Source organism: Psammomys obesus, unplaced genomic scaffold (genome assembly GCF_907164565.1).
Source record: "Psammomys obesus unplaced genomic scaffold, mPsaObe1.curated_primary_1811, whole genome shotgun sequence".
In the NCBI taxonomy this organism is placed as follows: domain Eukaryota; kingdom Metazoa; phylum Chordata; class Mammalia; order Rodentia; family Muridae; genus Psammomys; species Psammomys obesus.
The window spans coordinates 1216430-1240669 of NW_026590598.1; the positions used below are offsets into that span (position 1 = coordinate 1216430).

A 24240-nucleotide genomic window follows, 5' to 3' on the forward strand; every position below is an offset into this window, starting at 1 on the left:
TTTGGAGGGCATCGCTTTATTCCAAAGTTGATTGTTACCAGGAGAGCTTAATTTCCCTCTTCCCTTCCTTAAAGATGCTGGGGGAAGGTGTGGAGTGTCATGATAGTGGGAGAATGAAAGGGATGAAGGCCACACGGTGTTGTCCCTGTTTGACATCTGTTGGCCTTTGCACTGAGCGAAGCGAGGAGACAGGGACGTGGAACTAAAATTAAATACACAGATACAGACAAGGGGCAAGGTGACTGAAAGTTAAAATAGCTTGTTCTGAGGCAGCAAAACAACGCATCCCAGGCTAGCCTTGAACTTGTCAGGAAGCTGGCGGTGCTGCGAATGTGTGATCCTCGTGCTTGCTCCACGTGCTGAGGTCACGGATGGGTGCCACCAAACCCAGTTTATACAGTTCTGGCAACCGGATCCAGGGCTCCATTTCCTTTCCCATGGCTGATTCAACCAGGTGGTAACTCCCTTCTGAAACCAGAAAGGCTGGGTTTTTGTTGTTGTTGTTGTTTTGGTTTTCTGAGACAGGGTTTCTCTGTGTAACAGAGCCCTGGCTGTCCTGCACTTGCTCTGAACTCAGAGATCAGCCTGCTTCTGCCTCCCAAGTGATGGGATCAAAGGCATGCATTCCCATGCCCAGTGAAAGGCTGTTTTTAACTAGCTTTTCTGTAGTAATAGGACACTTGTTTCCAATTTCAGGGGAGGAAAAAAGGATTTTTTTTTTCTTCAAGTTTTTTGAGGTATTGGAAAGAGAACCTGGGACCTTTTGCATATCAAATGCTGTCATTGAGCTACACCTGAAAAGGTTTAAATGTTGTACAGAAGTTTCCAACTACCGAAGGAACGAAATGGGAGGAAAAAGCTGTAGAAATGATTGTCTCAGAGCCAAGACAAGCCATGCCATTGGGAAAGGCATAGGAAGCCCAGCTCCCACTCCAGGCACAGGCCCAGTCCAAGGAGCAGCATTCCTGGCCTCCCTGTGTGTCCAGAAGAAGGTCTTTGCAGAAGGTGTCCAGGAAAGGGCTAGGCCACGAGATGTTCTCCAGCCATCGCTGGCCAAAGCCTTGGGCTAAGAGCAGCTGGCAAGTCTACCATGTCTGATGCAAGCTGAGGGGGTTCAGGTCTTGAACATCAGGAAGCCCCCAAATGCAGTGCCCGGTTGGCTCTCCTTTATTACAGACCCTTGGATTAACTCAAACCACACCCTCTCACCCCTTTGCAGCTCTGCCATAGCAAAAGCAGTGGCTGTACTCCCACCCCTGTGTTCTGTACTGTAAACTGGAACCCGGTGATGACCTTCAAATACCAGCTGCCCCATGCCTGGGCCTGGGCCGAATATAACGCTCACTGCAAACAAGTAGACACCACGTTTGGGGGCCCGGAAGTAGCTGTGTTCGGGGAAGTAGCTGCTGCCCACATTGACGGATGTGGTGTTGAACTTCACCATCTGCAGAGCACTCGCCGCTTCAGAGGAACTGGCATAGAAGGCCACGGGGGAGCCTGGCGGGCGGGGAGAATGTTCAGTGAGTTATTCATTCATTCACCAACTCTGCCATCCTCATCTTACTTGTGCTAGAATCGAGACACTATTTCTAGATACCTTCCACATTCCCAGAGGTGTTTGTCTCAGTCAGTGTGATTTCAAAGAGGAGAGGAAATACAGATCTGCTATCTGCTGTCTGACTGACAAAGGCATTTTCTCCTTTGATCCTCACAGAGAACTTTTTTCTTTGATCCTATCCTTTCTACTTTAGAGATATAAGTATCTTTGGATATTTATGCCTTGGTGGGCTGTGAGAAGCCTGGGTATCCAGCTCCCAGTTGTCTGCTTCCTGCCAAAGATCTTTCTTCCCTCCCTTCCTCCCTCCCTTTCAAATCAGTGTTAGGGATGGAACACAGGACCACACACATGCTAGACAAGGGCTCTACCACCAAGGCATGCCCCCAGCACATACCTGCTAGGAATCATGAGGCATCTGAGGAAAAAGAAACTATTACCTATCCACAAAATAACACTGGGAAATACCTGGGAGCAGGAATGGTGGTTCTCACCAGATGTGGGCACAAAGACCATAAAGGAAAAGCATGCCAGCCATGGTAGCTAACAGCTGTAATTCTAACACTGGAGACAGAGGCAGTAAAATCTTGATTTCTTTTTTTTATATTTGACAAATACTTTATTGTTTTAAATATTAAAAAAATTCAAGGTTATAATTACAACTTTTTTTTCTTCCCTTTCCTCCCTCCAAACCCTCTTAGAAAATCTTGATTTCAAAGCCAGTCTGAGCAACACAGTAAGACCTTCCTGAGCAGGGGCGAGGGTGGGGCGGGCTCTAGTTAGTCATCTAAAATGTTTGTGTTTATTATTTTATGTGTATGGATAGTGTTCCTGCATGTGTGTCTGTGTACCGTGTGCTTGGGTGGTGCCCCCAGAGGCCAGAAGAGCTCACCAGATCCCTTAGAACTGAATTCACAGCATCGACATGGTGAGCCGCCATGTGGGTGCTGGGAAGAGCAGCCAGAACTCTTAACTGCTAATCCATCTCTCCAGCCCTGGTTAGTCATCTTAACATAATTTCCAAAGTGCTACACAGAGCCCTAGCGTTGCATATGGGAAAATTGAAACCTATAAAGGGACAGTTTGCTGATTCAGACCACACACTCAGACCTTGGCCCTTGTGATTTGGGGTGCTCTCCTGTCCTCACTTGCAGAAGCACAATCCTACTGAAACTAGAGGCAGAGAAACACCCACCTGTGCAGTGAGGAAGGGTGCTGGCTGCTCCACCTATTTAGGAAGCTCAAGGGCAGACTGACAGTCATGAGATGGGGCAAGAACAGTGTACCTTACTGGAGTCCAGACATCACTGTGTGTGTGTGTGTGTGTGTGTGTGTGTGTGTGTGTGTGTGTGTGTCTCCTATTTTTCAGGAAACGGAACCAAGGCCTCAAAGAAGTCTGCGGAGCAGTTAGTGACTTAAGTTCATCGTTTTGCCTCCAAATCCAGAAATAGCTTTAGGAATGACGAAATTTTGCTTCTCTCTGTGTCTGGAAGATTTAATGAGAATTGTTTATGAATAGCTTTTCCTGTTCTTGCCACACTGAAAACAGGTCTGGTGTTTCAGTCCCTTAAGCACCCAGCAGGTGGAGCGCCTGCTTTAGTGAAAGGAGACTTTCCTGCAGCGCCCCCTACTGGCGGTTCTCTCGGCCTGCCTACATCTGGGCGGCCACCCTAGGCGAAGGAAGGCTGAGGGTTTCAGGAGATGGAAGCACTGTGAAAGCTGAGGGTGCACTTCCCCGAAGGGCACGAATTCAAGCTCTATGCCACCTCGCAAGAAAAGAGTTGTTAAAGGGGAAAATATTTTCGAATAAAAAATACTGCAGGAGGAAACAGATGCCTGACCTTATCAGTCAGGCAATTGGTGAGAAGCATGCTGGGACTTGCACCACTCTCACTGGGTTCCTGCATACTAAGCCCGTGCTGGGGAGACGAAGCTCTCAGTTTTGGTAACAACTCTTACGTGAGCGCCTCTGGGTTCAGCCTTCTGTGGACTTGCTGCCCCTGAGAGCTGGCCTCATTGTGCTGCTCACTGGTTAGGTTAGAATGTCATTTCCTGGTCTTGAGCCCCAGGTAAGATGTGATGATAATGAATGCATGATTGAGCAGCGCGGGCTGAGTCCTGAGAAAGCCCAGGAAAGGTATCGATATTTACACGGCTGACTGTATTTACTACGAGGGGAAGGTCTGTCCCTGTGTTCACCTCCGGTGGATGCTGCCATGACAGATGTGCTCCAATCTACCCTCCCTAGAGGGCAGGGGTGAGCTGATGAAAGATGGGGCGAAGGTGAAGACATTCCACTCTGCGCCACAGCGGGGCCTCGGCCGACTCATGGGTTCTGCAACTACAACTGATTCTTGGGACTCAGACCCTCCTGTACTCCTGGGAGCGTAAGAGGCCCATAGGCCCTGGAGGTAGGCCCCTGGGTGGGGGTGACCAGTGATCCTGGTTTCTCGCCCCTCATGCCCATCCCCCGAGAGGAGAAGGGAGCAGCTGGTCGGCAGATAGCCCCGTCCTAGATTCACACAGTCATTCTCCAGGCCCCAGGCACTCACCTGCCTGCCAGAGCTCTGAGTCCAGAACACGTTGCTCCAGCCCTTTGGCGTGCGCATCCGCAGACATGGCCACTTGCTTCTTCTCCCTTTTCCGGGATGCTCCCAGGCCTTTCTTGTCTTTCTTACTCACCATGGCCTGCAGCTTACTCAGGTCCAGGCTGGTGTTGCTTGCCACCAGCTCTTGGAAGTTCTGGAAGAGGCTGTGGAAGAGCTGCTGGTGCTGTCCCAGGCTACGCCGGGTGTCCGAGAGCACGGTCTGTACATCTTCGAGGGAGCCGTTGAGGGAGGCCTCACAGCACTGCCCAACCTGCTTGACGTGGGAGCTCAGGCGCTCAACCTCCTGCTGCAGGTCCGCCAAAGCCATGGCTTCCCCCTCTTTCCCCGAGTTGTGGCCGGGCTCCAGACGCTCTGCCAGTGGCGGGCGCTGCTCCACAAGGCCCCTTGCGGCCTGCTCCAAGGTCTCCACCCGAGTGGCCAAGGCCTCCCAGCCGAACAGCTGTTCCTGCAGCCCGGTGGCCGCGTCCTGCAGGGCGAGGCGGATCTGCTCGTAATTCAGAGGCAGCGGGCGAGGGGCCTCCTCCGACAGCTCCTCCATCATCTCCTCCCCGAAGAGTGCCGCCAGCACCGCCTGATGCCGCAGCGCATCCTCCAGCAGCGCTGCGAAGGAGCCGTGCAGGCGACGCATCTCTTTGCGGGTTCCGTTCGCTGCTGCCTTCAGCGCCTCCACCTCGTGGTCCATAGCCCGCAGCTTGCTCCGCAGCTGGGCCCTCTCGGCCCGCGCCCGCTCACCCTCTCCTTTGTACGCGTCCATCGCTGAGGACATGGCATCTACAGTGCTTTGCAAGGCCTGCAAAGAAGGACCGTCCAGCTGGTGCTGTTCGTCCAGGCTCACTTGGGTCTCTTCCACAGTGCGCATGGCGTTCCTTTGGTCCTCCCGGATGTCGTCCGTGTCAGAGTAGAGCCTCTGGCAGTTGCAGTCCTTGACGTACTTGATGAGGTCTGCGTGACCTGCCTGCAGGTGCTGCAGAGTGAGGTTGAGCTCCAAGAGCTGCCGCTCCATCTCCTCTTTGTTCTCCTCCATGATCAGGGACTTCTCCATCAAGATGACCCGCAGCTCTCGAAGCCCCGTGTGGTTCACCAGCAGCTCCTCCACCTGCCGTTCTACCTTGCTGATCTGGTCGAAGGTCTCGTCCGATTCGGAATACAGCTCCTTGATTTCGTTCACGTGCTGCTTCAGGATACTGTTCATGTCCTCGAGCGTGCTCTGCAGCGCATCCTCCCTCTGGTTGACGGCCACGTGCAGGGCAGAGAGATTTCGCTGCAGCTGCCCCAGCCTGGCCTGCAGGCTCTCTGGCTCTGGCCTTGCTGCCGCAGCTGCAGCTGTTACCACCAGGCTGCCATTGGTCCCTGGATGTTCCTGAGCCTTGATGAGCTGCTTTAACTTGGTGCCCACCTCAGCCTGGACCTCAGAGAGGGCATGGTGCAGGGAACGGTGCTGGGCATGCAGCTGGACCTCCACATCCTGCCACAGCTGGCCCAGTCTCTGGCTATTCTCCTGGACCTTGGCCTCAAGCTTGGCACCAAACTCTTGGAAGTCAGCCCTGGCCACGGTGACCTCCTGGATCATCTTGATGGCCTGGCGATTGGCGGCCACATCAAGAGACAAGTTTCTGATAGCCTGGGAGAGGCTGTGCAAACTCTCACTGAAGCTCTTCCAGACGGGAGTGAAGTGTGCTTGCAGGAACGCATCGATTTGGGGCTGCAGCGGGTGCTCTGATGTCCTGCCAGGAAACTCTGCAACAGATACCATGTTTCACACAGTCAGCTGCAGACACCTCTTCCCAGGCTGGGAGAGCAGGGCCTCTGAAGTCTGGTCTTCTCGGGGGTGCTACTCACCGGATTCTGTTTGATTGGCTTCTGTCATCTCAGCTGTGAGGTTGCTGTCCGGGGCCTCCCAAAGGCCTGGGAAGCCATCTTCTACCAGCTGGGCATCATTCTGGAGATTTTGAAGCTGGTGTTCCTGTCTTTCCTGTGGCCCATTGATCTCATTGAATTCTGTGACAGGATGGCCTGAAAACACACCAGGCATAAGTGTTAAAGGCCGACTCACCAGGCCTGGGCAGATAATGAGGTCAGGAAAAGACTTGGGACTCAGAACAGGAGAGTATGTTGGTCTCTTTTGAACTGGGACTTAGAAACCATCAGTCTTCTAGGAAGGGCAAATGTAGATCTCTGAGTTATCTATCACCTTTTCACACATACCCACAGCAGACATGACTAATCAGTCAGCTCATTTCTTTCCTTGGCCACAATTTCATTCCTGACAGCTCTAACCAATAGATAGCTGATCACATAATGACATCTATACCCTAACCCACCCTTGAAATCAATTCATAAATGGTGATTCTTGTGTTGACATTGGCACCAGGGGCAAAATGGCTTCCAGGCCCTGGTATTGAGGGGAGGGGAGGGGAGGGAGGTACAAGTGTGTGGAAGAGCTTCCTCCATATCTGGAAGCTTGTATAGGTCAAAGATCAAGAAAGGTACCTGGCAAAGCCAGCTTTCCAAGAAAAATGGGGTCAGTAAAAGGGACGGGAATCAGTCCCAGGCAGTAGGCAAAGGGCTCTGGGAACCTGGCCCCAGAGAATAGCACAGGGCCACAGGAAACCCATGCTGATTCTAAGGGCCAAGTTTTCCTGAGATGGTACAGCCCATCGGAGGAGGAAAAACGAAACATGTGAACTCTCCTTCCAGGAGAGCAACGCACCAAGGTCAAAGCCATCCAGCTGGTCCCAGGTCTCTCTGAGCTTGCCACTCGCCTCTGTGGGCTCGGGGCTTGCTGTGGGATCTGCAGAAGGAAGCAGGGTGTGCTCATCCCAGAAGTCGGAGAGTGCTTTATGGGGTCAGGGGCTAAGAGGGGGCTTTGGGAAGCCCTACCATGGTCCTGGCAGTCCGGACCCTGGAACCCTGGGCAGCACCTCCAATCCACAGAGATCAGCACCTTCTGCTGGACCTGGTACACGGGCTTCTGGGCCACTCGGTACCTGAGGAAGAAGGCAGGGCCTCAGCACCCCTGGTAAGCCCAACTGGGCCTGGAAATGGCCTGTCCACCCCACTCACGTGACTTTGACTCTCTCGCAGTCAGAAGCCCCCTGTGGACATGGCTGTTGTGAGTGGACCAGGAATTTCTCTGTTTTGCAAGCAGCTACGAAGGTGACCAGCTTGGACTTCTGGTAAGGGCACCAGTTCCTGGAAAAGAAGCCATAGGAGAAGATTGCTGAACCTTGCCTGGTCCCTTACGAAATGTTTAGGGATGTTCTACCCTGCCTCCTGTTCTCCCCAGCTCTGGGAGTCTGGAAACCATTAAATGCAAGGGAAGGAAGGTGTTGCCTTAATTCCTAGGCTCTACAAAGCCACTCAAAAGAGCCCCTGACCCAGTGTCTTCCCAGAGCCTCCCAGAGCCAGTGGAGTGAGACCGAGAATTCCCATGGTCATAACATAGCTCCCTGTGGGGGGTGGGGAGGAGGTCTCACTGCTCCCTCGACGCCAGGGGTCATTGTGGTGCAGCTGGGTTTGGGGAGCCTTAGGTCCCTGAATCTGCATTTTGTGGCTGTGACCTTGAGCAATACACTTAAGGAGTTCTTATTTCCCATCGCTAGTTGACTGTGCTGGTGCCCATTTCCAAGGGCCTGGAGTATCAGGGGCTCTAGAGGCACTTGGTGCCCCGTCCCGGCAGCTGCCCAATTCTCCTCCCATCTTTTCTCACCAGAATCTACTCTCTGGCCCTGCCTCCTGGGCAGCTGGCTTCCTGGCAGTTACTGGGAAAAGAAGGTGGATTGGGTGGGACGGCCTCCTCTCCGGGAAAGGCCCTCACTTAGTGATCCTGCAGGGCAGCTGGAGGTGCTCAGTGCTTTGGAGGCAGCCTCTCCACTTTTACCCTTGCCAGTATGCACTGCAGAGGGCCTGCGGTGCAGAGCATGCTCACGCTGACCTAGGGCTGGCTCCCTGGGTTCAATGCAAGGGTCAAAGCATTCTCCCTCACAGTCAGCTCTCAGAACAAAGGTCTACAGAGATGTAAGTGGCCATTGCCTCTGCTGTCCCATGCAATTCAGCATCTCTTGGGTGACAGGTACTGGGCTCAAGTTCAGCACTTGCTGTGACACTATGGTAGTACAGACTTTCCCTTAAGGGTCCCAAGGAGAACAGGCAATCACAGAAGGGATGTGGTTAGGACCTATAAAAGGTCTGATATATATCGTGTGTGTGTGTGTGTGTGTGTGTGTGTGTGTGTGCAGTATCTAAAGGGCAAGTCACACAAGGAGCTGGAAGTCAGAAGAGACAACAGATAGAGGCAAAGGAACTAGAAGCTATGTTAGGGAGGCATGGGTACCAGAAGAAGAACTGGGCCATTTTTTGAGGTCATGGGGGAAGCACTGAGAGGTTTCAAGCAGGGAAGCAATATCACAGAAGCAGTCTGGTCCCAGGGTCCAGAAAGGATGCAAGTCAGTAAGATATGGATAATAGTAATGATAATGGTTTTAGGGTCTAGGGGAGAAATTCAGTCATCTTGGACCAGGTGATAGGGATATGCAGGAAGTGGCCATGTTTGTAGGTCTCAGAGAGCAGCAATATTCAGGGGCTTTGCTGATTGGGTGGCTTGTTTGGAATTTCACATTCTGAAGCTGCTCTTTGCCCTGGGGCCATTAGGCACCATTAAAGATGTAATGCTCATTGTGTGACCACATCCATTGTGCTCCTGAGACATCCCGCTCCTCCTCACCCCACCCCACCCCACCCCACCCCACCCCACCCCACCACACCACACCACACAGCCTGCTTTCCCACCAGGTTCCTAGAAGCCTGACAAGCAGCCTTTACCTTATAGGCATCAGGCCAGGAAAGCTTTGCAGGAAAACTAGCTAGTCCCAGCAAAAGAGACCTGAAGATGCTGACATGAGGAGAGTCTCTTGGTCCAACAGAGCCTCTACATCAAAACAGGTCAGAAAGGCACAACCCGACCTCTGAGGATGACCCCGGAGAAAAACCTGTTTCAAAACAAGAAAGCTGGACCAAGGTGTAGCTTGGAGTTGGAGCGTGTAATTGGCAGGTATGAGGCCCCAATTAAATCCTCACTACTGAAAAGAAGAATGAAACAGATCATCGGGAGGTCAAAATGGACCACTGGGAGAAGGTTCAAGTCTGTGCACAAGGAAAGAATACTAGTACTTCCATGTAGATGAAAAGTCACCACATTGAAGATTCCAACCCTTGCCTGTACATCAAGACCATCAGTGGCTTTTTAAAAGTAAAAATCCCCTGTGGGTTGAAGGTGCGTCTTGATGGTAGAGTATGTACTGAGCATGCCAGGGATTCACTCCCAAGCTTCATCATAAAGTAATAATAACAATAAATCTCTAAGCCCAACCCCAGACCAGTTTCAGGAGACCACAAGTCTGGGCCAGTGCATTAGCATTCTAGAACTCTCTGGGTCACTCCAAGGCACAGCCTAGAATTGAGTGCCACTTGGACCCAGGAAATCCACCAGTGCCAGAGAACGAAACAGCCAGTTGTGGTGGAGAATGCTTAGAGTCCTAGCACTCAGCGTCTGAGGCAGGAGGATTTTGAGTTCCAGGCTAGCCTGAACTATATAGTGACTGTAAAGGCAGACTAAGCTGTATATCAAGATTCTGTTTTGTGAGGCTATGGAGATGACTCAGTAGTTAAGAGGACTCGCTGCAGGGGGAACACTGCTCCATTTCCGGTAGAAGTGCAAACTTGTACAGCCACCACGGGAATCAATAAAACAGTTCCTCAGAAAATTGGGGATTGACCTACCTCAAGACTCAGTCATACCATTCCTGGACATATATCCAAAGGACACTCTGTCCTACCACAAGGGCACTTGCTAAATCATATTCGTTGCTGCTCTATTCATGATAGCCAGAAACTGGAAACAACCTAGATGTACCTCAACAGAAGAATGGACAAAGAAAATGTGCTGCATTTACATAATGGAATATTACTTAGCTGTTAAAAAAAAAAAGACATCATGAAGTTTGCAGGCAAATGGATGAAACTAGAAAAAACCATCCTGAGTGAGTTAACCCAGACCCAGAAAGACAAACATGTATACATTTACACATGGACATCAGCTATGAAATAAAGGATAATCATGCTATAACCCACAAAGCCAGAGAGGCTAAGTAACATGAAGGGGCCAAGGGGGGAATGCATGAATCTCCCTGGGAAGGGGAAATAGAATAGATTCTGCAGGTGGACTGAGCACAGGTAAGGGTGGGAACAGAAGGGAGCATTGTGGGTGGTGGAGGGAGAGAGTACTGGGAGACACAGCTGGAACTCGGGGCATTTGGGTGGCAATTTGGAAACCTGGTACAGTGCAAACTCCCCGTATCTACAAGAGCGACCCTATCTGGTAATGGGGGACACCGAGCCAAACTGGCCATCTTCTATAACCAGGCAAAGCTCCCCAAAATGGGACTAGGACATCAATCCAGCCACAAAAGCTTCCACCCACAATCTGTCCTGCCTGCAAGATGTGCTGGGGTCATGGTGGTACAGACCTTGTGGAAATGGCCAATCAGTGACTGGTCCAACTTGAGGCCCACACAGGAGAGGAAGCCCATGCCTGACACTGCCTGGATGGCCAGGAACTAGAGTCTGGACAGCACAAGACCCAGGATAGAACAAAACATAACTGAAAAAAAAAAGTTCACAAAATGGTTCCTAATAATATTCTGCTATACTCAGATTGGTGCTTAGCCTAAGTGTCATCAGAGAGATGGGAACAGATGATGCAGAGACCCACAGCCAAACACTAGGCAGAGCCAGGGGAACCCCATAGAACAGGGGGAGGAAGGATTGTAGGAGCCAGAGGGATCAAGGATACCAAGAGAGATGGCCCATGAAATCAACTAAGCAGGGCTCATAGGGGCTCATAGAGACTGAGCTAGGTCCTCTGCGTATATATTGTGGTCGTGCAGCTTTGTGTTCTTGTTGGACTCCTCCTAACAGTGGGAGTGGAGAGGGGTGTCTCTGACTCTTTTGCCTGCACTTGAGACCCTTTTCCTCCTATTGGGTTGCCTCATCCAGCCTGGACATGAGGGATTGTGCCCACCATTATGATAGCTTATAATGCCATCCATGTTTGGTTGATACTCCCCCTGGAAGGCCTGCTCTTTATTTGAAGGGAAACAGAGAGAGGGAGAAACAGGGAGAAGGGAGGGGGTGGGTGGCTGGAGACTGGGAGGAGTAGAGGGAAGGGAAACTTCAGTCAGGATGTAATACATGAGAGAAGTATTAAATACATGAATAAATAAATAACTAAACAAACAAATAAGAGCTAGCTACTCTTCCAGGGGACTAGCTCCAGTTCCAGGGAGCTTCTTCTGGCCTCTGCAGACACGAGGCACATGCCTCATGCATAGACATTGTGGGCCAACGATGTAGTCCAGAGGGCAGCCTACAGGGCAGCTCTGGAAGAGTCTTCACGAAGAGTTGGTTGAGCATCTGATAAGAGTGCTAAGAGTAGATATGGACGAATGGTTGAAAGGTTGAACTTCACTCAGTTAGTTAGCTAGCTAGCTAGTTAGTTAGTTTTTTTGAGACAGGGTTTCTCTGTAGCCTTAGCTGTCCTGGACTCGCTTTGTAGAACAGGCTGCCCTCGAACTCACAGAGATCTGTTTGCCTCTGCCTTCCTGAGTGCTGGGATTACAGGCATGTGCCACCTTGCCCAGCTGAGAAGTTGAACTTTTATTTTATTTTTTGTTTTTTGGTGTGATTTTGTTTTGTTCTGTATTGAGACAGGGTTTATCTGTGTAGCCTTGGCTGTCCCGGACTTACTTTATAGACAGGCTTGCCTGGAACTCATAGAGATCCTCCTGCCTCTGCCTCCCTGAGTGCCAAGATTACAGGCATGTACCACCATGCCCGGCTGAGAAGTTGAACTTTTAAACAGTGACAAAAACAGAAAACCAAGCAGAGAGGAAAAAAGATTTTAAAAAAGAAAAAGACAGTGTTTTACTCCAGAGAAAACTCAATGCATGCAGCAGAAAAAAATGATTCATAGTTTATTTCAAGACTCAACTCAAGTAGCTGTCACCATCACATGGTTAGAAACACTCTGAAGATAAGGGAGAATGGTGAGGGTATGTGTGTGCCTGCAGGTGTTTACCTCTGGGAGCTACGGAAGATGGGATCTGACTCGTAGACATTACTACTTCCAAAGAAGTAGCAATGTTAAGTATGTAGTTCATACAGAGATCAATGACAAAAGCACTGCCTAATGAGTTGAATGTTATCCCTTTTGGGGACCAGGAGTTGGGACTTTTAATGGTCTCAGTGAACCTTGTAGAACTGACTGACTTCAACCCAGGATGTCATACTTAGCTTCAGCTGTGAACCTGAGGTGCTCTAGAGTGACCTGGGAATAGGGAACCTCAGTCGAGGAACTGCCTAGATAAGATTGGCCTGTGTCAAGCCTGGCTTAGTGGTGCATGCCTGTGATCCCAGCACTCGGGAAGGCAGAGTCAGGTGGTTCACTGTGAGTTCAAGGCCAGCCTGATCTACAAAGTGAGTCCAGGACAGCCAAGGCTACACAGAGAAACCGTCTTGACAAAACAAACAAACAATCAATAGCTTGGCCAGTGTCTAATTGCTGTAAGAGGGCCCAGCCCACTGTGGGTGGTGTCATCCCTAGGTAGGTGGACCTGGGCTGTGTAAGAAAGGCAGCCGAGGAAGCCGAGGTAAGTAAGCAGCTTCCTCCAAGGTCTCTGCTTTAGTTCCTGCCTTAACTTCATGCTCATCTTCTCACTGGAAAGACATATTAATTCTGGAATAGATGGGCTGTAACCTGTAAGCCAAGCAAGCTTTTTCTTACTGTACCCAAATTGCTTTCGATTAGTATTTTATCATAGAGAGGCAACCTAGAGCAAGAAGTCAGCAGGCTTTCTCGCTAAAAAGACAGATATGGTAAATATTTTCCCCAAGACTAGCTGCACAACTTGCCCAGGGAAGAGTGGAAATTTGAGCTTTTTGTTCAATAACTATTACAGTTTTTTAAGACGGGGCTGGGGAAAGATGGCTTAGAGGTTAAGAGCATTGTCTGCTCTTCCAGAGGTCCTGAGTTCAATTCCCAGCAGCCACATGGTGGCTCGCAACCAGCTATAATGAGATCTGGTGCACTCTGCTGGCATGCAGGCAGAACACTGTATATGTAATAAATAAATAAAATAAGTCTTTTTTTTTTTAATATTTTTAAGATAGTAACTGGCACAATGCACCCAAATGTAGGCCCCCTGGAGGCCTTGTAGAGCCCCAGGGCAGAGCTGTGAGCAAGGGCAGAACAGATGCCCTTGAAGCTGGCCCTGAGCTTTCCAGGTTAGAATGGACTTCGTCCCAGAAGCTCAAAGTTGTCACTGTAATTTAGAAGCTGTCATTGAAGATGCATAATAAACGAGACCAGTTGTACTGCAGGAAAACTTCATTTCATAAAAAACAGGTTTCCCAGTGGCCACTGTTTTCCGGCCACTGCATAGAAGCACGTACATCTAAAATTTAAAAAAAAAAAAAAAAAATAGAAGTTTTAAATAGATAAATGAAATTGTGGGAGGCATGCTGATACATGCCTATCATGCCAGTACTTAGGGAACTGACGAAGGAGGAGTACAAGTTTCTGGGCAGCCTGGGCTACGTGGAAAGACTTGAAAATGAAAAACAGAAAACAAACAGGGGCTGGGGACTAGGGCTGGGAAGTACTCGCCACGTGAGCATGGTGACACAGCGGGGTACTCCTGGAATCCAGCTCTGGGGGGGCAAAGAGGATTCCTGGGGCTTGCTGCCCAACTAATCTGCTCTAATTAGTGAGCACCAGGTTCAAGGGGAGACCCTTCAGTAGGTATAGAGCAACTGAGGAAGACGCTTGATGTCGACCTTAGGCCTGCACAGGCATGAGTACACACACGTGTGTACACAAGTATGCACACATATGAACACAAACATATGTACACAAAAGGAGGATTGTAGCGCAGTTGGTAGAGGGCATGCAGAGTCCTGAGTTCAAAACCAGCACCACATAAAACCAGGATCGGTGGCACAAGCCTTTAAGCCCAGCACTCTGGTGGTGGAGGCAGGACGATCAGAGGTTCAAGTTCAACCTCTGCTACATAGCAAGTTCTAGGGCCAGTGCCTGGAATACATAAGATCCTGTCTCAAAAAAAAAAAAAAAAGAAGGAAGAGAGAAAGAAAGAAGAAAAGAAGAAAGAAAAAGAGATGTATGGTGGTACTTGCCTGTGATCCCTGTAGGTAGAGGCAGGAGGCAAGGCAGGAGGTTCTGTAGTTCAAGGTTATCCTTATCTACAACAGGACATTTGAAGCCAGCCTGGGCTATCATGGACCCTGTGTCAAAACAAAACAAAATATAGGAATGCTGGCCAGGATATGGAGGTGGAAGTGAGAATGAAAATTAGTACAAAACAGATAAAAATGTAGAAGTTCCTGCTGGTCATATCAGGGCATGCCTATAATCCCAGTACTCGGGAGGCAGGAAGTAGGAGGAGCAGAAGTTTGAAGCCAACACGGACTATATAGGGAGCTCAAGGCCAGCTTGAGCTACATATGGAGATCCTGTCCCAAAAATAAACAGGCTGGAGGGATGGCTCGGTGGCTAAGAGTACTGACTGCTCTTCTAGAGGACCCAGGTTCAATTCCCAGAACCTTATATAATGGCTCCACAACTGTCTGTAATTCCAGTTCCTGGGAATCCACAACCCTCTCCTGGCCTCCTCAGGCACCAGGCACACACCCATTCACATAACATTTTTTTTATTTTAATTTTTAAAATTTTCATCTTAAGTAGCAGAAAATATTTTGTGTGTATTTATGAGGTACAATAAATTTTCGCTGTTTATTTTACTTTACAAAATGTATACAAAAATAAAGAAAAATAAACCTAAACTAAAACAAAATACATAATTATCATATGGTCCAGCTCCAGCACCAGCAAACAGAGACACCTGCATAGCATGTCTACCAGGCAATGTTGACAACAGTCGAGGCGTGGCGTTAGAGTAGACATCTATCAACAGATAAGTGGATAAAGAAAACTATATAATCCCAGCACTCGGGAGGCAGAGGCATGTGGATCTTTGTGAGTTCGAGGCCAGCCTACTCTACAAAGTGAGTCCAGGACGCCAAAGGACTATTACACAGAGAAACTCTGTCTTGAAAAACCAAGAAAAAAATTATATGTATATGTATTGTTTATACATGACATATATGGTATGTATATAAATGTGAAATATATATTCAGCCATACAGAAGATTGAAATAATGTTGTTTACAGGAAAATTGATGTAACTAGAGATCATCATATTAAAGAAAATAAGCCACACTCAGAAAAACAAGTGTCTCATGTTTATTCTCATATGCAGGTCTCATGTTTATTCTCATATGCAGGGAGCACTAACAAAAGCCTGGAGGTAAAAGAAAGGCTATTTAAATAGAGCAAGATGCTGGGATGAGGGAGAAGAAGAAGAGGGCAATAAGGAGGGTGTGGACATGACCAAACACATAGTATGAATGTATGACAATGTCATAGTGAGGGGCCTGGGAGATGGCTCGCTGGCAAAGCACTTGTCCGTGCAAGCACGGGAACCTCAGTCTAGATCAACACACATGAAAAAGCCAGGCATGGTAGCAGGTGCTTGTAATCCCAGCATTGGGGGAGCAGAGACAGGAGGATTTCCGGGGTTTATAGGACCACCAATATAGCTGAGTTAGTGAACTGGGGGCTCAGTGAGAGACCCTGCCTCAAAAAAAAAAAAAAAAAAAAAGACAGGGATTGAGGATACTTGATGTCAATCTCTTGCCTTCACATACAAGTAGACATATACATGTTCACACACACACACGGACAGAGACAAGCAGAGACATACAGACAGAATGTCCTGCGAATGTCCAGTGAATGTCCTGAGATGCACAGATGCACAGGGCCGGTGTCATATTTCCACAATAAGGAATTACCCAGAATGCCTCAAACAAGTGTAAACAAGCCCCACACCTTGAAGCTTGTTACAGAGCCCAGGAGGCCTGTGTCTGCCGTGCCGGGCCTGGTCCAGCCTGCCAGGGGTGACGGGACTTTCCAGCTCTCCCTCCTGAACTGAAAGCCATGCTACCCACCCTTCCTGCCCAGGAACTTTCCCTTCTGAGCTGCCTTGCCGCTGCTGCCTCTCCCCTCCTTTGGCAGCTCCCCGCTTGGCAAAGCACAGGCAGCCAGCCTCGAAGCCCTGGGAAAATTCCTAACCTTTGCTTTGGTTTCCTCCAGCTCTTGGCAGCTCTTGGGAGGCCCTCAGCACATGTGCCCTGGGCTGGACATGCTGAAACTCCCCATTGTTCTTACTGCCTATGCCTCAGGCCTGCGCCTTCTTCTGTACCTCCTACGTGGAGCCCTGCTGGGTGTACTGAGGGTCAGGTGCTAGGCAAGAGCGAGGGTAGGGTCTGGCCCCAACCCTGGGTGGGCACAGGCAGGAGGGATGCTGAGCCTGTGTGGGAGCTGGGGAACCTGAAGCTCTCCTCCCCTTTCCTTCCTGGACTCTGGTGACCTTGAGTCAGGCCCTCCTCCTCCCACTCCTGGAAATGTGCAGAAGTCGAGTCCCTAGAGACACAGAGAGGGCTTGTGGGGAAAGCTGACAGTGCCTGTTATGGGGGAAGGCTGAGGCTTTCTGCATAATGGATGTGCCTCAGCTGCGTGGCTGCTTTTGTGAAAGTGTATCTTTGCTAGCCAAGAAGCCCATCTCTACCTTTTCTTCCTAGGCTAGAGGCTGTCCTTCCTGGCAGCTATGTTTCCTGAGGCCTGCACGCAGCTGTTAGTGTGTCGTCCCAGGGAAGACACTCCTCCAAGGGCTTTGTGTCCGAACAGGAGTGGTGATATATCTTGGCAGGGAAGCCCAACGCCCGTTCAACAAGCAGCCTGGATTTGGGGCTCCTGCATCGAAGACCAGCTGCCTCAGCCTTGGCCTGCGGGGCACCACTCTGCTGCTGTGTGAGCTTTAGTGATGTGTCGATCAGCTCTGGGCCTTGAGCTACCAGCCACGAAAGTACCTCGGGTAGGAGGAGCCTGCTACTGGGAGTAATACTGTGTGTCCCCACCCTGCGTGGGACAAGGAACACCTTGCTCCATCCTTGATGAGATCTGAAGCCCTGAATGGCGTCCCCTTTCCTCTGAGATGTCACAACAATGTGGTCATCTCTCCCACACTCAGCATGGCCCCCACCACAGACCAAGTCTCTCTGAAGCAGCTGTCTTGGGTCTGAGGAGCCCAGGTTCTAGACACCTGACCACGCCAAGGAGCTGAAGAGAACCTCTTACCCATGAGAGCCAAATGTGCTCCTTGCTAGCTCCTCGTCCCTGCCCCTGAAGGATCCCCAGGGGCTTGGGAAGCAGCTAATCATGTCCATCTTCTGTCCTGGGACTGGCAGCCTGGAAAAGCATGCTTGGCCGTGGTGGGGCTGCAGGGTGAGAGGAAGCATGCTTTTCCTGGCTGCCTGCAGAGGCTCCAACTTGTTCTGTTTCACTCTTCTTCCAAAGGCTCTTATCCCTGAGAGTCCAAAGCCTGCCTGGCCCCTGAGCTCTGAAAACTGGAGGGCCAAATAGACAGCAGGAGAGCTGGTTTGGGCAGCAGAGATTTGGTGACTGATACTGATTCTCCATCCCCATCCTTACCCCTACCCTGAGCTGATGGAGTAATGGATCACAGCTCCTAGGACCCCCTAACCTCCCTTCCCCTTCTGTCCAAGGACCTGAGCAGCACTTCCGCCTCCTGTCACCGGAACATGGGAAGCAATCAGCCCAGGAAACTGAGGTATTTCCTTCCTTTCCCACCAGGTCCTCCAGATAGATACTTCAGTAACTTGGGCTTGGGCTGCAGGGTCCAAGCTTCTGGGGATGTGGGAAGGAAAGCCCAGTCGGCAGGAGTCCTAGCTCAGGTCATCTGGGCCGTGCAGTATGCACAAACCCTTTAGTCACTGGAGTCTGGCAACACCCTCAGGGAAGGCTGGAGGGTCCTGTCCTCTGCTCTCAGGGGCTAAGGGAGCAAGCAGGCCATCTCTACATCCAGGACGTGGGAAGAACCAGGACCAAAGCGCCTCCTTTCTGGCCTCTCAAGTTTCTCCATCCTTTCCTTCACAATGGGAGGAGGAATTTGCAGACCAGGACCTGCCGCTGGTGGCTTTGGGGAAGAAAGGCTTGGTCCCTGGTCCTGAAGCCAGAGGCGGGAGGCAGGGCTGCCCGAATCAACAGCCGCCTGTGCTTGGGAGCCTGTGGTAGAACTGAAATGGACAGGACACCTCTTTCCCTACACCGCCCCTAGCATGCTTTCCAGAAAGCACCCAGCAGATATTCCCTCGGGGGTGTCAGAAGCAGATGGAAACCTGGTCCGGACAGGCATGGGAACTCTATCACACACCCTCTCCTATGTAGTAGGGAGGCTGTGAGTGGGCGAGTTGGCACACTATAGATCGAGGGGTTCCACTCTGAGAGCTGGGTGTGAAAGTGAAGGTCCAGCTATCCTAATCCTTGGTTGTGACCAGCGGCCAGTTAGTCAACCATTGTAAGCCTTAGGCTCCTGGGCTGTGAATAAGGCTGTAGGCGTGGTTAATGTGGATAATACTTGAAAAACGGAGCCCCAGAGGCTGTCCCAGCAAGTGGCCCCTGTGCTCTGCCTTGGACATGTTCAGTCATGAGACTCCAAATCCTGAGGGACAGATCAGAGTCCAGGCACCTCTAAGCATAAAGAGGATGTTAGAAAACCATGTCTGGGGCCCGGCTGAGTCCTGTCCACATAGGAGGCCTCCTGGAATCGCTCTAGGATTCCCCGCCTCCACGAGCTCTGGGGATTGTGGTGCCCTTGCTCACTGTTCAGCAATACATGGTCTGGTACCATGGGCACTTAGATCCAAATGCCTTCCCTGGGAGCGGCTGTCCCCTAGGGTTTAGGCTGGGCCAGCCTTGCTGGGGCTCAGCTTTCAGAGCTGAGTTCCTTCAAAGAGCAGGAGCCACAGCCTCATCAGCTGGAAGCATCTAGAACAACAGTCCCTCTTGAGCCCCAGGCCAGTAGTGAGAGCTGCTTTCCTAGTTGCAGCCCCAGCCAAAGCCCCTTGCTAAGGGTCAAGCAGGGATCACCCTGGTATTCTCAGCCTGGGCCGGAGAGCACTAGCACAGAAAACTAGCACCCGTTAACCACAGAGATAGCCACACATCAGCCCATTCCACAGATGTGTTTCGGGGACTCAGATAGTGACCTCTGCCAAGGCTGGATTTCCTTACCGTCTGACAGGGTCTCTGCCGGTGTCCTCAGCCTCTATTTTCCAGTCTGCAGTCACCCTGGCTCTGTTGGGATCAGAGAACTTGGTACCAGGGTCCTGTGCCCAGGCCCCTAGCAGCCCCCAGCTCAGGTACCCCCCAAGGCCCAGCAGCAGTGTGAGGATCATGGCGGGCTTAGCTGATTCTGCTGAGGCTCTGCCTTGCAAGTGACTCCCAAATTTGCTGGTGATGTGGTCTTCAAATGAAATCTCAGAAAGAAAAGAAAACACGAGGACAACAAAGGGAGGAAGTGGCTTGGTCCGGCCCACCCGGTAAGTCTCATCCGCCCCCGCCTTTTCCAGCCTGGCCCCCTCTGAGGCCACCAACCACTCAGGCCAATTCCTGTGTCCTAAGGGCTCTTTAATCAGGGACACTGCGGGTATGAAGACACATGAAGGTGGCCCTGTCAAATCCATTTCTACAGGATTCTGTGCTGGGCCTGGAGATAGAGCTGTAGAAAGTGTGGGTCTCTGGAGATCTGCTGTCCCCATACTGTTGGCCAGGAAGTAGGGAGCAGGCACACCCACGCCCTCTCAGCACCTGTCTGTGCTGGTCTCTGGGAGCCAGCAAGTGGGTAAAAGCTCAGAGAAGAAAAGGAACTATGCTAGCCACACAGCGTACAGCCCCATCTAGGGCATGGGGGAAACTTTGTGTGTTTCTGACCACAGCTTTCCAACAGGTTTGACTGGAGCTCCAGGCTCAGGAGCACCCAACAGATATTCCCTTGGGGGTGTCTGGGGGTGTGGGTAGCTGGGCAACGAGGACAGCCTGTAGGGTGGTCACTCACTGGGCAGGCCCTGACCCCTGCCCAGCCAGGGACACTGAGGCATCAGCCAAGGCATTTATCTTCTGTACACAATGGCCAGGGCACAAGACCACCAGGGCTCCCCAAGGATAAATGAGGGACAGTGATAGATTAGGATATGTCTGGCCTCCCTAGAAGCATCCCCTCCCCTGGGATGACAGGAGTCAGCAGGGCAGAAGTGAGCCAGTGGGGCCCAGGCCCTGCTCTCTGGTGTCCTCTTGGGGCATGCTTCCCTCCAGCCCTCCCTCCCTGCCCCCACCCTGCCCTTGGCTGGCTGGAGCCCAGCCAGCAACCACAGCATCAATATTTTATCCGAGTCAATAAGAGGCAACGGCAGCAGAGACAGCGGCTGCAGCGCTCCAGTCCACAGCTCGCAGCAGTCAGGTCCTAGCCTTGCAACCACCATGGATGTCTTCAAGAAGGGCTTCTCCATTGCCAAGGAAGGTGTGGTGGGTGCCGTGGAGAAGACCAAGCAGGGAGTGACGGAGGCAGCGGAGAAGACCAAGGAGGGGGTCATGTATGTGGGTGAGTGTGGCGAGAGGGGTGGGGCAGGGTGGGGCAGGAGGCTTTCTAATGGATGGTGGGATCTTCTACTTTCCCTCTGCTGATTCCCCTCAGCTTCCGGGGAGCATTTTGAGAGAGATGAAATCCTGAGTGTTGAGGCAGGGTCCCCACACCCTGGAGATCATGCTAGTATCTGTTTGTCTTTGGAACTCTGCGTGGAGGGACTCGGGTCTCTAAGACAGGATCAGAGTGCCACTCAGATCACCTGAGTGTGTACACACGAAAGTGCGCGCACACACACACACACACACACACACACACACACACACACACACACGCCTGGGGTCTCCTAACCCTGGAGTCCCCGAGGCAATGATCTGCTCAAGTGGACCCCATTTCTCCAATGGGAGCTGCAGACCACATGACCCCACTTGGCCTAGAGGAAATGAGTAGGCTGTGCAAATGAGTCCAGTTTAGTGCTTAACCCACTCCTGATCTGGTATCGCTCCAAAGAGGGGGCAGGGGTGGCCAAGCCTGTGACTCAGCTTTCTCTGCCCTGTTCAGCTGCTGCTTCTGAGGCCCGGGCCACACCCATGCCAGGGCTGTAGACCCACCAGTAGCCCTACCTCAGGCCTGGTCTCTTTGTCTCCTCTTCCTGTCCTGTCTCCTTCCCGTCTGTCCTCTATCCTTCAGACATAGCAGGAAATGGCCCTTTGAAGGGGCTGCTGTCCCCGGACAGCATCCTCATCCCCTCCTGGCCCCCACAGTGTGTCCAGCTGTTTGCCCTGACTATCTGCACACTTCTTCCCTCCAATAGGCACCAAAACCAAGGAGAACGTGGTACAAAGCGTAACCTCAGGTAAGGTGACCCAGAATCGGGGACCTCGCAAATCTTGTCTTATACCTGGGGCCCACACCTGGAGTCCTCCTTGAATCGACTTGACCCTAGCCCTAGCTGAACCAAATCCGTATATTCCCTGAAGATAGACCAGAGCAGGCTCCCGCCCCACCCCCATCATATTGTTGCTGCCTTGAAGAAAGGCATGGAAGTAACCAGGAGTCAGCTCTGGGAAGGGGCTGTTCTCCCCAGCTTGGAGGCAACAGAGGAGAGGACTAGGGCTGAGTCCAGCTGGACTTCTCTGCAGTGGCTGAGAAGACCAAGGAGCAGGCCAATGCCATGAGTGAAGCTGTGGTCACCAGTGTCAACACAGTGGCCACCAAGACTGTGGAGGAGGCGGAAAACATCGCGGTCACCACCGGGGTTGTACAAAAGGTGAGCCTGGCTCATGTCCTTTCCCTAGGCTCCCTAGGAGATGACGCTGCCCTGTTGGAAACTATAGTATTAGACCCTGTTTGGCTTTACAGGCAGCACCCACTGTGTGTTGGGGCCACTTGGCGTTTTTATACCTATTCATATCTGGTATCCTTACCATAACCCTTAGAATGGGGACTTAGAATTTATTTTATGCACAAGGAAAGTGGCACTCAAACCACGCCCAGCCCGTCACTTTTGACATACACTTTACAAGGTCCCTGTATGGTGAAAGGTGGCCTTCTAGATAAGCTAAAGCTGCCAAACCACCACCGGGGCTACCTGTTATCCTTCGTCCAACCTCCCTCGGTCCCGGGGTCTGGCTGCTGCTCCCAAAGAAGCAATGATGGCAGCACTGCCCACTTGTGGCGGACAAGCAGCGGAGCTCTGACTCCACCCTCTGCTCAAGTCTTTGTGTGAGCGGGTGGCTTGTATGTGCACTATAGGTAGGGCGGAGATGTGTGTAAACGTGTATGCACATGATTCATGTGTGAACACGTGTGCATATGTAGGCAGGCAGCTGAAAGACTCGGGAGCATCAGACCAAGGAGCAGGCCAGTGCCATGAGTGAAGCTGTGGTCACCAGTGTCAACACAGTGGCCGCCAGGGATAGATGACAGGAGCTGTTTCAGCACTTGCCAAAGAGCACCCTCTGTTTTAAGCCTTTTACACTCATTAACCCAGCTCCCAGACTCCACAGCATAGGATGTAGAAAGGAAGGCCTAGAGCAATTAGGTGGTGTGATGTACCTCAGTCATGTGGAGGTCCCATGTGTGACCAGCTCCTGGGTTATACCCTTGAAAGGCTGCATATAGATTGTGGAGGGATGGGGACTCCAGAATGGACGTTGGGAAGGAGCTGCTTCCAGACTTGTTATCTTCAGCCTCCCCTACACTTAGAACAGGTGGGGCCCCTGGGTCCCACGCAGCCAGCACTGCAGAAGTCTGCTTTGAGGAGTGGGGGAAAGGGGAGGGGTCACCCACCCCAAACACCTGCTTCCAGGCCCAGCGAAGGTTCTCCCGCCACTGGAGTGCTGCAGGTGCACCTCTGCAGGCTGTGTGACTTTGGGAACATCCTATCTGGATCCCCACTTCCTCATCTGAAATGGTACCACCTCATGGGGCTGTGGGAGAAGGCAGAGGAATGGTGCCAGGAAGCAAGTCTGCCAGGCACATCATCATTGCCACCAGTCACCAGTGCTGTAGGCAGCTCAGGAAGCCCGCTCCCAAGTCACCAAGAAGAAGGATCCTGGGAGCAAGTTCCAGGCCGCCCTACTAATCCCGAAGATGCTACTGAGTCTTTGGAGCTGTGCCAAGGGACAGTCATTTTTCTGGTGACACACAAACTAGTGCTGATGCCACGCCCTCCCCCTGCCAGTGACCTTCAGAAGAATGCAGCGTGGCTGTCTAACCACTCATGCCATGGGTTTCAGGTGCCATTCTTAGGGCAGTATGCCTAGGCAAGCAGTCCCCTGCCCTTCGTCCAGGTGGTTCACTCTGACTCATAGAGCTTTTGGCTCTGAGGTAACATAGGTAGTTTCTGAGAACAGATTCTAGACTGACTGTCAGTTTAGTTCCAAACTCCTTGCTGTCATGGCCATGTAAGCAAATGCTATAGTGATCGGGGAAATACAAGACAGGCCTGAGCCAAGATCCCATCCAGAAGGCAGGAAGAGGGACCCACACTACTGAGGACCTGAGAGGGACCTGGAGCAAGCAGGACCCATGCCAACAAACTTTGAGCTCTGAGGCCTTGCACCAGTATGTCGGCCCTGACCCCTAATCTCAGGGTCTCCGTGAACAATGATGCATGCTACTGTTCATACAGCCTAAGCAAGGGGGTTCATGTGACTCAAGGGTCTCTCTCCACCCCCAAACTTACTGCACGTCCTCCAGGCTTTCTCACTTAAGGAACCCAAGCATACTGGGAGGCAGGAACCTTGGGATCTGTCTGCGGAAGGGGAAGCTGGGTTGCAGGCTATCTGGTACACACAGAAGTCTTTCTTTGGTATCTGGCACCTCTGGACCCTCTAAGCACTGGAAGATGATGAAAGGCCTCTGCTGGTTGGGGAGATCTGGCGGCAGTGTGTGTGTGTGTGTGTGTGTGTGTGTGTGTGTGTGTGTGTGTGTGTGTGTG

At 51.4% G+C, this 24240-nt stretch overlaps 2 protein-coding genes across 4 annotated transcripts in view; one reads left to right on the forward strand and one right to left on the reverse strand.

Moving 5' to 3' along the window:
- Mmrn2 (multimerin 2) lies at positions 1 to 19666 on the reverse strand. Of its 3 annotated transcripts, none has more exons than XM_055608003.1 (7): positions 19448 to 19666; positions 7228 to 7356; positions 7045 to 7151; positions 6875 to 6955; positions 6004 to 6162; positions 4108 to 5901; positions 1 to 1497 (listed from the first exon to the last, which is right to left on the reverse strand). In XM_055608003.1, the coding sequence occupies exons 1-7, from the start codon at positions 19609 to 19611 to the stop codon at positions 1115 to 1117; spliced, it is 2817 nt and encodes a 938-aa protein (XP_055463978.1). In that variant the 5' UTR covers positions 19612 to 19666; the 3' UTR covers positions 1 to 1114. The 3 variants fall into 3 exon arrangements, with proteins under 3 accessions (XP_055463978.1, XP_055463977.1, XP_055463979.1); XM_055608002.1 differs by having other exon boundaries at positions 6004 to 6177; XM_055608004.1 differs by lacking the exon at positions 6875 to 6955 and having other exon boundaries at positions 6004 to 6177.
- Positions 19667 to 20543: 877 nt separating this feature from the next.
- Sncg (synuclein gamma) overlaps positions 20544 to 24240 on the forward strand; it is a 4411-nt gene continuing 714 nt past the window's right edge. Inside the window, exons 1-3 of the mRNA XM_055607997.1 lie at positions 20544 to 20813; positions 21610 to 21651; positions 21938 to 22065. Of these exons, the coding sequence (XP_055463972.1) occupies positions 20693 to 20813; positions 21610 to 21651; positions 21938 to 22065 (291 nt within the window). The 5' untranslated portion in view covers positions 20544 to 20692. The remainder of the gene's footprint in view (positions 20814 to 21609; positions 21652 to 21937; positions 22066 to 24240) is intronic.

Bases quoted from the DNA above. Each gene is read 5' to 3' on its own strand.
- Mmrn2 (XM_055608002.1), bottom strand. From the start codon at position 19,611: ATGATCCTCACACTGCTGCTGGGCCTTGGGGGGTACCTGAGCTGGGGG. The intron at 5,902-6,003 runs GTGAGTAGCACC...TATCTGTTGCAG, and splicing joins AGCCAATCAAACAGAATCCG to AGTTTCCTGGCAGGACATCA. The intron at 1,498-4,107 runs GTGAGTGCCTGG...CCCGCCCGCCAG, and splicing joins CTCAGAGCTCTGGCAGGCAG to GCTCCCCCGTGGCCTTCTAT.